The sequence below is a fragment of the Dreissena polymorpha genome, chromosome 1 (assembly GCF_020536995.1).
Source record: "Dreissena polymorpha isolate Duluth1 chromosome 1, UMN_Dpol_1.0, whole genome shotgun sequence".
Taxonomy (NCBI): Eukaryota; Metazoa; Mollusca; class Bivalvia; order Myida; family Dreissenidae; genus Dreissena; species Dreissena polymorpha.
The window spans coordinates 39,475,969-39,488,954 of NC_068355.1; the positions used below are offsets into that span (position 1 = coordinate 39,475,969).

Sequence of the window (12,986 nt, forward strand, 5' to 3'; positions counted from 1 at the left end):
AGCATTTGTGGCAGTCAGGAACAGTACTTTGTTCCGGGCATTCGGGTACTTAAACAAATCCAGTATTCAAACATATTCGAATCATGAAATACGATTATTCTAATACCATTTCATTTTTTGTTCCCATCCGTTGTAAAACGACAAAATGTATGACTTACCTATGTGTATGATTGAATACGCAGCACAAAGAACACATAAAAAAGTATTTTAATCTGATTAATTATCATCAACAAAGAACAAATAAAAATCTTCAATTAACTGTAGCAATTAAGAGTGTTCAAAAAGTGCAAAATAACATTTGACTTATACCTTAAGTTCGCCAGCGATTTAACTAAAATTATACATTTAAAATAATAATTATCTTACGCAAATTTACAAAATGTTTACACAACTTTAATTTATATACACAGTCTTCGTGATATTAATATTTAATTAACGTACACTTACAGTCACATCTACCATCGTCATGTAAAAATCCAATGTTCAAGATAAACGAGCGTTGTTTCCTCGTTTTACTTCTTGATGATATTTTTCACAAAAGTCCACACACGAAACGCTGACGTTTGCAGACAATTCTTTTTCTGCGGCTTGAAATGTGTTGACGTGCTTTGCTGCACCTCAGTCGGCAACGAACTTCGCGTCTTCCGCCTAGACGCCGTCGTTTGCGAAGATCCGAAAGCTCCCGTCATAAGGGTCTCGTTGTTGAGCGCCGGATGTAGAAACAGCTCTTCGAAAATGGCCGTCAGTTCTTCGTCGCCGTTCTGCGCTGAAATCTCCACGTGCGGATGCTCCCATTCTACGGTGACCAAGCAGTCGGCAACAACCGGGTGTACCTCTCGCTCCGGGATGTCTATCTTATTACCGACGACGACTATCGGAACATCGGCGGTTCGAATTTTCACTATGGCGTCGCGCATACAGCGGATATATTCGAACGAGTAGAAGTCGTCGACGGCGTAGACGAGGACGAACGCGTCGGCGCGCCGGATGTTCATCTTGATGAGCGCCGGAAGCGCCGTCTCGTCGGTGTCGATCAGATCAACTGTAAAGTCCTGCGACATAAGGACGTGTTGCCGACTTTTCATTGAGTGCAGCTCAGTCACTTTCCGTTTCTGCACAAACCATTCGGCGATCGTGGTCTTGCCGACGAATTTCGAACCCAGTAGGACGATACGCGCCTTTGTGCTCGGCGTTGTCAGGGCTCGCATTCGCATGGAGTTAATGAGGTCTCTAAAAGTGCAAATAATTAATTAGAGAATGTATTTTCGAAAAAAAAATCTTTGGTATAAATGCTATACAATGGTTCAAAACTGTTAGCAAAGAATGTTGTGGAGGCGTTTTATACAGTTACATTGTAGATATTCGTCAATAATATTTTTTTTGTATAATAATTTCAAACTTAAAACTCAATAAAATCATTTCGGTGTGTTGTCGTAAAATGTCGAACAAAATATATGTACTTACGGTAATGATATCATAGAATTTTCCATGGCTGTCGAGGTGGTGTCCTATATAGTATAAAATAAGGATGCAATGGTGAATTTTTTTATCAATAAGAAAAATCAACTATAAAAAAACTCTGCAAGAAATGCTTGTTGTCTCAAAATAAACTGCCGCTTGTCAGGTAGAGCCGCTGTCTTTATAGGTACTGAAATTCGCAGTTTCGTAAAATGTGTTAAAACGAAGAAAATAGTGTTTACGTCTTAAAGGGGCCTTTTCACAGATTTTGGCATGTTTTGAAGTTTGTCATTAAATGCTTTATATTGATAAATGTAAACATAAAATTTTAAAAGCTCCAGTAAAAAAATCAAAAATAAAATTAAAAAAAGGAAAACAAAGTAGCCCGTAGCAGGGCTCGAACCAGTGACCCCCGGAATCCTGAAGTAAAAACGCATAAGCCAACAGAGCTATCCCGCCAATCATACATAAGTTGCGTATTTTATACGTTATATAAGCAATCTTCGTAGTTCAACAAATTTAAACGACGACAACAGAACTCTCCAAATTATTCAATCGTTTCGCGTTGCAACGCTTTATAATTTTTAGGTTTTTAAATCGTCAAAAGATGCATATTATGGCTATATTAGACCATGGCAAATGTTCAGTAATACTGTTTCCTCACAAATAGCATAACTAAACCGAAAATTTGCAAATCTGAAACAACTTTTTTCAATTTTTGTCAATTTACTAAACCGTGAAAAGATGCTGCTTTTATATAATATAATACAAGTATTATGTAATTGTAAAATAATTGTATTCCATTTCCACCCATTGTTTGGTATACTTCAAATATTCAAATGGCGTACACCGAACAAGGAGTATTTTGACAAAATTAATGGCTATCGACATTTCAAATTGCAGGATCACCTTACTTTGTGGGGTTACCCCTTTTAACTTTAATGGAGGTAAACACCACCGTCAGTGGTGCTTTATTTTAAACAACATTTCAAACAATTTTTTAATTAAGATTTGTGTTCTTGGACAAACATTCGATCTATACAGTATTATAAACTATTATGTCGTCATTCGAATTTTATTTATTTTATTTTGTTTGGAGGGAAGGGGTGGAGATGCTTTAAACAAACAACCCTGAAAAACATAGATAAAAGGGTTTACTTTTGCACTAATAATAAGTCCAACACTACGTAAACCACCCCCTGTTTTGTCTGACGTGTTGCTGCTTTTAACAATAAAGGTTCCACAATAGTAATTGTCCAGCATCATAATTTCCTATATGCCAAATACTACGATGGATTTTGAGCACATTCTGTTACTTTAAGAGAGACCTTTTGGTTCTCAAAACAACTGGCTCAATGCATATACGGTAGGAAGGATGTCATGCTATTTGTCGATAAACAAGCAATGGTTCGAAGTGTGGAACATCGTGAATGAAATAATATGCACTCCCTGATTTTTTTTCAATGAAGTCACATCGGTTGTGTTAATTTACTGTATTTTTAGTGGGATTTGCTACTTTGGTGTTTTATTTCGTTCATGCTTCTTGTGCAATATAAATAACTCTCGCCGCAAAAAGAATTCTTGAAGTCAAACATGATTGAGCAGTGAAGCTATTGTTGTTGCTGTTGTTTATTAATTCAATTAATGCATGGATTCATTTCTAAAGTAATTAAACTATAAAGCAGTCTTCTTAATCAATAAATACCATATAGTATAAATCAAAATTTGATATTATGGAATTTTAAAGGAATTGTTAAATGTACCATATTTTGTCATATAGCCGTTAAGCGAGAGTAAGTATTCTACATCAAATCTGTTCCAAATAATGTGCTTCATTATATATCCACGGTGCCTATATCACGTGACTTTTTAAGATCTGTGTGGGGAGTAAAATGTCAACAAAAGCGCGACGCAGGTAACATTTGTAAGGATTACTTTTTTAATATTTCACCATTTTTAATGGGATAAAGTGGAGAGCCCGCTCATTCATGAGAGTTTTCTATAGGTATCATGATTTTATAAAACAAATAAGTATTTTTTCAGTTAAGTGCAACCGCGCGTTTGAACGGTTAGAAAAAGGTAGGATCAGTGTGGGGACATTATTTTATTTTGACATAGAAACATCACATCTGGTGAAATTAAGCAATAAACTTTATGGGCGGAGCTTACAATATATTATTTTGCATTCATTTTCAGGTTTCTGTGATATATTTACGAAAAGAAGTTCAAGGAATATATTCTTACAGTAATATGATCTGTGTGGTATACGTTTTTAGAAGGATTCTGTGTGGTATACTGTTTTTATCTTTTTCAGTTCTATTGAGTTGTTTAAAAAATGCTTGTCAACAATGTATTTGAAACTGGAATTTTAAATGCGATAACATGTATTACACATTATGGCTGTACACTACGCTTGCACCGCTTGTTGAACTAATACATATACAGGCATGCTATATAATCTCCATTATCATATTAAAATATTACGCTGGAGCATCTTAAATCCACGACAATTTCATGCTTACCTTAAATAAGTGTACACTTTATGTTATTGTATTAAATTCCATTGTTATTTTGGCGCAAAACACTACTGTTTATTAAAATATTATATTTGCTTTAAGGTATGGCTCAATGCTCCGAATGCGGAAAAATGTTGAAGACTAGAGACGGGTTATTGCGCCACACTAGGAGACACGCTAACTCTGGAATTTATTACTGGTGAGGGAAAGCATTTCAGGTAAGATTAAATACCTTCAAATTAGTTTTATACAGTTATATTTACAAACAGACGAGCGGATTTTCTTGAAAAACACAACACACAAATACACAATAAATCTCATCTATCAGGTTATCATTTATTTTGAAAATAATCGTCAAATCGTTGGTAATTTAACAAAAACGAACGCGTGTCCTCTGATACTAACATTTTTTAATAGCGTGTTTACGCATTGAAATTTCACGTGAATAAAATAGTTTTTTTTCTCAGGATGCCTACAATCTTAGAAGGCATAGGGCCTCAAAGCACGAAGGACCCAATTGTCACGTGTGTGTACAGTGCGGCAGGAGCTTTGCGGACAAATACCTACTCGCGGCTCACGAGAAAAGTGCAAAAAAAGGGATTGGTGAAAGGTGACCAGTGTGGGTTGGCAGGAGTGAGAATGACCTGAAAGAGCACGTCAAGATCCATCTGCCTGACAAGTGTTACAAGTGTGAAGAGTGTTTCAAAACGTACAAACGCAAAACAAACCTTTCTCGATACGTGAGGACTTCACATAAATCCGTGAATACTGATTAAAAATCATAATAGTTTACAGTTTGTCTGTGTAACTTGATTATCGTTTTACGCTACGCTAAGTTAAATAATTTACTGCCTGCTTTTACTTATTCTAGTCTGTGGTAATTGACAGTAAACAATGTGTGCAATGAGGTGCTGGTTGTGTATACAATACTCCTTAATTCGAAATATGTCGTGACATTCTTCACAGCTGCATCCCACCACAACACAAGAGGAGATTCGTACATATATACTCATTTAATATAATATTTCTACATTTACGTTTTATATTGTCTTTAAAATAATTAACGCAAAATATAATCATACACGTGTTGCACTGAATAAAACGACATAATTTATAACACGACATTAACACCAACACATGGCGAATGATTGTCAATATCTATACTATGTAATAAACAAATGCAACAATATTAATTCCATATATGAAAATAACACACACACACACATATATGTGTATACTATGACCATTATTTTATTTTTAGTAAATGATACCGGTTACCTTCAACTTTAAATAACAACAAAATAGAAAACAATGTCGATAATGTAACATTTTTTGTCGTTTAAAGTTTCTTTACAATGATGCAAGGCATTTTGAAATCCATGACAAACCAATACGTCTGATGAATTCTGTTTTATCAGTGTTTATTTCAACTTTAATTAAAAAACATACATATTACTCAGGAGAGAACATGCCTTTACTTTTTGTCAACCTTTGTTATATTTGACACAATTTCTATTGCTGAATGTGTGTCGGAATACAAAAACAAACGATTGTATACACTATCCGAAGAAATATAATAGAGGCATGGATGTGTACCGTATGATAATGCACGCTCATGCATACTTTAACATAACATATGTTAAAATTTCAATTGTGTTCGTCTATCCCCTCTCTTATTGTTGGCAACACTTTGCTATCGTTTCGTCTCGCCCGCTCCCACCTTACTCCTAGTGTCCCCTTTTGTATAGCATTCCAGTATCGTGAAACTGTTTCCTCTTTGTTCTGCCCTTTTCCGTTCACTATTGTCAAATAGATGGTTACTGAAATGAATCAATTTTAGATAATAAAAATAATAGATCTACTACTACTTCTTCTTCTACTACTACTACTACTACTACTACTACTACTACTACTACTACTACTACTACGATCTACTACTACTTCTTCTTCTACTACTACTACTACTACTACTACTACTACTACTACTACTACTACTACTACTACTACTACTACTACTACTACTACTACTACTACTACTACTACTACTACTACTCCTACTACTACTGCTACTACTTCTACTTAGTACTTAGTACTACTACTCCTACTACTACTACTACTACTTCTACTTAGTAGTAGTAGTAGTAGTAGTAGTAGTAGTAGTAGTAGTAGTAGTAGTAGTAGTAGTAGTAGTAGTAGTAGTAGTAGTAGTAGTAGTAGTAGTAGTAGTAGTAGTAGTAGTAGTAGTAGTAGTAGTAGTAGTAGTAGTAGTAGTAGTAGTAGTAGTAGTAGTAGTAGTAGTAGTAGTAGTAGTAGTAGTAGTAGTAGTAGTAGTCAGACCGGTGTGTACACAATGCAGTTATATAACTAGTGTAATAACACCAGAGTAACACAATTGAGCATTATGTTATTTCCCTCATGGAGCGTAGGTCATGTTATAATTCAATTTATCCGTAAATTGCAGAAACACGGATACCACACAGATCCTTCTAAACACGTATACCACACAGATCATATTACTGTAAGAATATTTTCTTGATTTTGTGTTCATAAATATATAAAAGAAACCTGAAAAAGAATGAAAAATGATATATTGTAAGCTCCGCCCATAAAGTTTATTGCTTAATTTCACCAGGTGTGATGTTTCTGTGTCAAAATAAAATAATGTCCCCACACTGATCCTACCTTTTTCTAACCGTTCAAATGCGCGGTTGCACATAACTAACAAAATACTTATTTGTTTTATAAAATCATGATACCTATAGAAAACTCTCATGAATGAGCGGGCTCTCCACTTCATCCCATTACAAATGGTGAAATATTTAAAAAGTAATCCTTAAAAATGTTACCTGCGTCGCGCTTTTGTTGACATTTTACTCCCCACACAGATCTTTAAAAGTCACGTGGTATAGGCACCGTGATATCTATATAAACTAAATTACATACTTCTACCCAAAGCGAGATATTGTGCTTAAATAAGGTCACTAAACGGCGTTTTATTGTCATAAAGGGTTGTCGAACAAATGCCTGATTTCGAAAATAGGCGGACATATGCCACCGTTCAAATTTGCGAACCAACAAACATCATCTCGGGCTGTCTATCCCGTTATAAAGTCAAACCTCATATAATGATACTAATGGTTTAAGTGATAAATTCCAGTTCATAAAAAGAGTATTGTACCGCTCGATAAAGTCCTTAAATATTTATTGTAGTTTGAATTTTATCTTTAAATCGACCTTATATATTTAGTTATCTTTAATGTCAAATGCGAAAATCAACACAGCATAACCTCAGATTGCATGCAACTTCTCTGTGTTTGACCCCTTATGATGACGTTTTTCGTCAAACTTTTGCACGAGCGATCCATTTTTACCACGCGCGTTACACATACGATCAATGCTCTGAATGCGCTGCAGTTGTTCGCTGTTGAATATATACTATTACAGTCGTCACTGGGAATGAAGTTCGACTTTTAAAAGGGGCATTTTCACGTTTTGGTAAATTGACAAAATTAAAAAAATTTGTTTCAGATTCGAAAATTTTCGTTTTAGTTATAATATTTGTGATGAAATGGTAATACATTTACCATGCCCTTAAATATCCATTATGCGCATTATGAACTAGTGACCCCCATTTCAATAGGGGTTATGTACTGTCCACGGCCAATGCGCATGTGTGTAGCAAGCCAATCGGTCAATTCGTTGATGAGTTATTGATCTGAATAAATTTTCACACTTATTGTGACAGTAACCTTGATCTTTGACCTAGTGACCCAATGTTGATAGATGTCATTTACTGCCAAAGGCCAATGTAAATAAGAAGCATCAAGCCAACCGGTGAATCAGTTGACGAGTTATTGATCGGAAACGATTTCACACTTAGTGTGTAACAGTGACTTTTAACTTTGACCTAGTAACCCCAACTTCAATAGGGGTCTTCTACTGTCTAAGGACAATGCAAATGTAAAGTATCAAGCCAATCGGCGAATCAGTTGACGAGTTATTGATGGGAAACGATTTCACACTAAGTGTGAAAGTGACCTTAACCTTTGATTTAGTGATCCCAATTTCAAAGTACTCATCTACTGACCAAGGCCTATGCACATGGGAAGTATCAAGCCCATCGGTGAATCAGTTGGCAAGTTATTTATCGGAAACGATTGTACTCTTAATGTGTATCAGTGACCTTGACCTTTGACATAGTGACTCTTATTTCAATAGAAGTAATCTACTGTTCAAGGCCAATACACATGTGAAGTATCAAGACAATCTGGCAATTGGTTGATAAGTTATTGATCGGAAATAATTTTCGCACTAAGTGTGATAGTGACCTTGACCTTTGACCTAGTGACACCAATTTGAATAGGATTCGTCGACTGTCTAAGGCAAATGCAGATGTGATGTATCAAGCCAATCGGTCAATTGGTTGATGAATTATTGATCGGAAACGATTTTCACACCTAATGTGATAGTGACCTTAACATTTGACCTAGTGACCCCTATATCGAAAGTGGTCATCTACTTTCCAAGGCCAATGCACTTGTGAAATATCAAGCCAATTGGTCAATTCGTTGACGAGTTACTGATCGGAAACAATTTTCACACTTAGTGTGAAAGAGACCTTGACTTTTGACCTAGTGATCCAAATTTCAATAGGGGTCATCTACTGTGTAAGGACAATGCACATGTGAAGTATCAAGCCAATCGGTCAATTCGTAGACGAGTTATTGATTGGAAACAATTTTCACACTTAGTGTGATAGTGACCTTTACCTTTGACCTAGTGACCCCGATTTCAAAAGGGGTCATCTTCTGTCTAAGGCCAATGTACATGTGAAGTTTCAAGCCAATCGGGCAATTCGTTGACGAGTTATTGATTGGAAACGAACTGTTCTACCGACATTCAGACTGGTCTACCGACATCTACCGACTTCTACCGACAGACAGCAGCAAAACTATATACCCCTTCTTCTTCGAAGAGAAGCATAAAAATACATCTCCTCATATCATGAGCACGGATGGCCGAGTGGCCTTAGCGGAAGACTTTTTGCTCTAGGGATCAGTGGTTCGAGCCCAGTTGAGGGTTACTTTTTTTCTCTTTTTTTTAAATTGTATTTTTGTTTTTGTGTTTTACTGGAGATGTTTGGGGCCACTGTTTAAATTTATCAATATAAAGCATTTAATGACAAACTTCAATAAATGCCAAAATCTGTCAAAAGGCCCCTTTTAAAGCACGCCAATCGAACAGCCACTTAAAGTACTTCAGTGGTGAAATATTGCTAACACAGGAGTGCGATTTTGCAAAAACATGATGAATTAAAAATGAAATTGGTTTGCAATCTCTCATAATTCTATACAGGATTCCCACGATCTCATATTGTGATTAAAAATGAAGCAGGGTTGTTAATTAATAGTTCAATGACGATTATTTCATTTTCCAAAAAGGGGGGTTAAGGCAATTTTAAGGCAAATAATAAGTTATCAGAGATGAAACGGCCTCAGGAAAGACTAAACATTGTAATCGTGATTTTAGTTATATTTTACTGTACACGTGCGTCAAAACTGTGTATTATAAAAGAAAATAATATCTGTACATCCAATTTATCGAACGTCACGTAAGTAGACAACAGATATGTGACAGATATGGACGGTTTTACTTCAATAACTTTTTATCCCGACGTGTACGATCTTGAAACAAAAATCCAGAGAAGCACATACACCGTCAAGCTGAATGGGTGAAATATCCGCTACCCCTTCACACAAAAATGTATTGATTTTTTCGTAATATTAAACATGGATAACCCAAGATATGACATACCATTCAAAGTAATAATCAGTAACGTATATTACAATACAAAAATATGGAATTTAACACCTCAAATAAAATAAACAGCACAGTTATGTTCGAGCACCGTCCGTTTTTTTTTTCATCTTGAAAATCAATTTAACTCTTAAATATAAAGATGGTTTGAGTTGAGTTCTAAAACATTGCATTAACTAAGAATTGATTGATATTGTCAGCGAGATATTTTTTTGGTCATATTTGACAAGTAAGGCACGCAGGTCTGTTCATAAACAAAATCCAGAGGAAATACCGTTTGTATGCATCGTTCAAGCTGGATAGCGGTTTCACAACATCGGCTGAAGAGGGTCGGATAGGGGAATTTCTGCGGAATCTAGCGAGTACCGTCATCCTTCGACCCGGACGTCCTCTCCCGCTGACTTCGTTGACTCCCAAAAGTTGATGATCGGATCGCCAAGCGGGATGGTAATTGACATCTCGCCTGGACGATGATCGCTCCGCCCACTTAGTCATGGCTTAGCGGTTAGAGAACCTAGACAAGCTAACACCAAAGTCGCTTCTTTGCCTATAGATTGCCTATACGCGTTATTCCGGATGATTTGTATGGATTTTTTCACCCCTATAACACTTGTTAAAGGGGTTCGTGTAAAATATTTATTATGCAAATGCAAAAAATATTAGTTGAAAAAATCATTAGATATGTATAAAGGGTAATTCGGTCCTTTAAATACGCTCCCAAACGGTTGCGCGCTAACCGAAATCTAACCTGTAACTACGTTTAATTGTGGTATTAGTAAAAATAATTCACAAATCTACACTGGTAGTTAACCATATTATTTACGAATATACTAACGAAACATTGTGCCCATATGTATTTGACACGAATAGCGCTTTATAACCGGAATTTCGATCAAATTTTACACGCTTTCTGACGCCGAGCGGGTACCGAAATCACCTATGTTATTACGTATAAAAAAGATATAAATAATATTAAACATTGCTTATGGGACATTTATCAATCATTATAATTGAAAGTGAAGAACAACAAAACGGTGGCATCGATACGTTTTTATTAAAATTGATATAGTGACATAAAATACTATATAGTTTTTACTTGTTTCTAACATGAACAGCGATTTGTAGCGTTGATTTCGATAAATTACGCAAATACAAATATTCCCTATTAGTTTACATATACACGTGATAAAATTTATACTTAATATTGCTTATATGACATTTTCAATTTCTGAAATAAAATAATTGTCAATAGGCGGATTTTGGTAAATGTGTTAGTCCTACACATTGAAGCTTCCACTCGCACTTGTCAAGACCTCATTTCCGCGTTGGAAATTGTATAAATTACATTCCTCTGATTTATCTATCTGGATACCGACTGTCCGAGTTACGTAAACCTTTTTTTACACCGTTTCTTTATATTTCATTTCCTATTTGTTCGAACAAAATAAACGAAACTTGTTGAATAAATGAGAACTAGGCATTTGGCTTGTGTAGAAATAAAAATGGCGAGAGCGCGAAAAGGATGATGCACGATTTCACTCAGTCAATCACCTGTGTGATATTTTGTAAAGTGTACATGGCTGGAAAGAATTGTATGTTTAAGTGTAAATAAATGTTGTTGTTATTGTTATAATGATAACGGCTGCGATCAATTAATGAGATGATAACTAGCATAAATTAACGAGATGATTATTAGTTGTGGGTACACGTGCCCAGAAGCATGTGAGATTGGTTGTTGGTCACCATACCGTTATGGTGGGGTTTCTTCGAGTACTCCGGAGTGAATACATGTTGTTGTTATTGTTATATTGATAACTGATGCCATCAATTAACGAGGTAATTAGGGGCATACGAAAGAGAAGGATAGTTGTTATGTGCTTTTATCTTTCAGTTTGCAAAGGTGTTAATGGCGACTCACGTGACGGGCGAGATGACTATTAGACGCAAACAGGAAGTAACGGTTTCCGAAGTTTCGCATCTGATCGAGGCTCAAGGAATGGCGATTCACGTGACGGAAGGGATGGCCAAAAGAATAATCTATACCAATATCAGAACACTAGTAATTATGGACAGCAACAAAGACATGGTAAGTACTGTCATTACAATAATCACTACACTTAGTCTATTGAATGCAGACGATTGAGTTCGGCTCAGTAGGAACGCGTAGACAGACACAAACATGTACTGATACACAACAAATTGAAAGCACTTAACAAGGTTTTATGAAAATTGTATTTTTAAGATTTGTATATGCAATGAATCCGAAATAGTGCTAAAATACGGTGATATAGACCGTGTCATTGGTGCCAGTATTAAAGTTTCTGATTACTCAGAACAATGTCATAATATGTCATTCAATAATAATGATGTTACATTCTCAAGCCCTATTGCAAATAAAGGAATAATTTTTGCGAGGATAAAGATGATTCAGCAGGGTCTACCCTGTAATTTTCAAAAACGGGACTTCATATCGTAAGTTTAAATATTCAACACTTTTTGCCAAAACTTGATGAAATTAAGAACGTTTTGTTGTCTGAAAAATGTTATGTGGATGTTATTGGTTTTTGTGAAACATTTTTGAACGAAAATGTGTCTGATGTAAATTTAAATATTCCGAATTTTACGTACATTCGTAAAGACAGAAGTCATAAAAGGGAGGGGGCGGAATATTGCAGACTTAGAGCCTGATGGGATTGAATCTGTATGTATTGAGATATGCTTTTAAAAACACAAAATCTTTTCTGTTAAATTTTAAATATCGTCCACCTAATAAGACGCAAAAATGGATAGAACATTTGATACATTACTTGATAAGTTTGAGGGTTTAAACATTAAGTATCACATATTAGGTGATTTCGATTTTAAATACATTGCTGACAGCAAGTCCTATGAATGCAAAATGTGGTCAAAAACTGTATTAAAGCATAACCTCTTGCAACTGATAACACACCAACCAGAATCACAGATAAATCGTCTTCAATAATTGATCATGTATATACTAATCGAACGGAGAGAGTAAGTACTATTTATGTCCCACAAATATCTATAAGCGACCACTATCCGGTATGCATGACAAGGAAAATTAACTATAAAATCTCGAAACAAGGCACTCACTCGATTATTAGATAAAGATGCTTTAAAAAGTTTGTGATATCTGATTTCCAATTTGATCTATCGATTTTGCAACTTAATTTA

General features: G+C 35.4%; 1 protein-coding gene across 1 annotated transcript; it reads right to left on the reverse strand.

Annotated features, from left to right (window-relative positions):
- Positions 1-512: 512 nt before the first annotated feature.
- Positions 513-1,214, reverse strand: LOC127868996 (ras-related protein Rap-2c-like). Its single transcript, XM_052411279.1, has one exon. The coding sequence runs from the start codon at positions 1,212-1,214 to the stop codon at positions 513-515; it is 702 nt and encodes a 233-aa protein (XP_052267239.1).
- Positions 1,215-12,986: the final 11,772 nt, after the last annotated feature.

What these genes read in the sequence shown, in the direction of transcription:
- LOC127868996 (XM_052411279.1), bottom strand. Translation starts at nt 1,214, where the DNA reads ATGCGAATGCGAGCCCTGACAACGCCGAGCACAAAGGCGCGTATCGTC.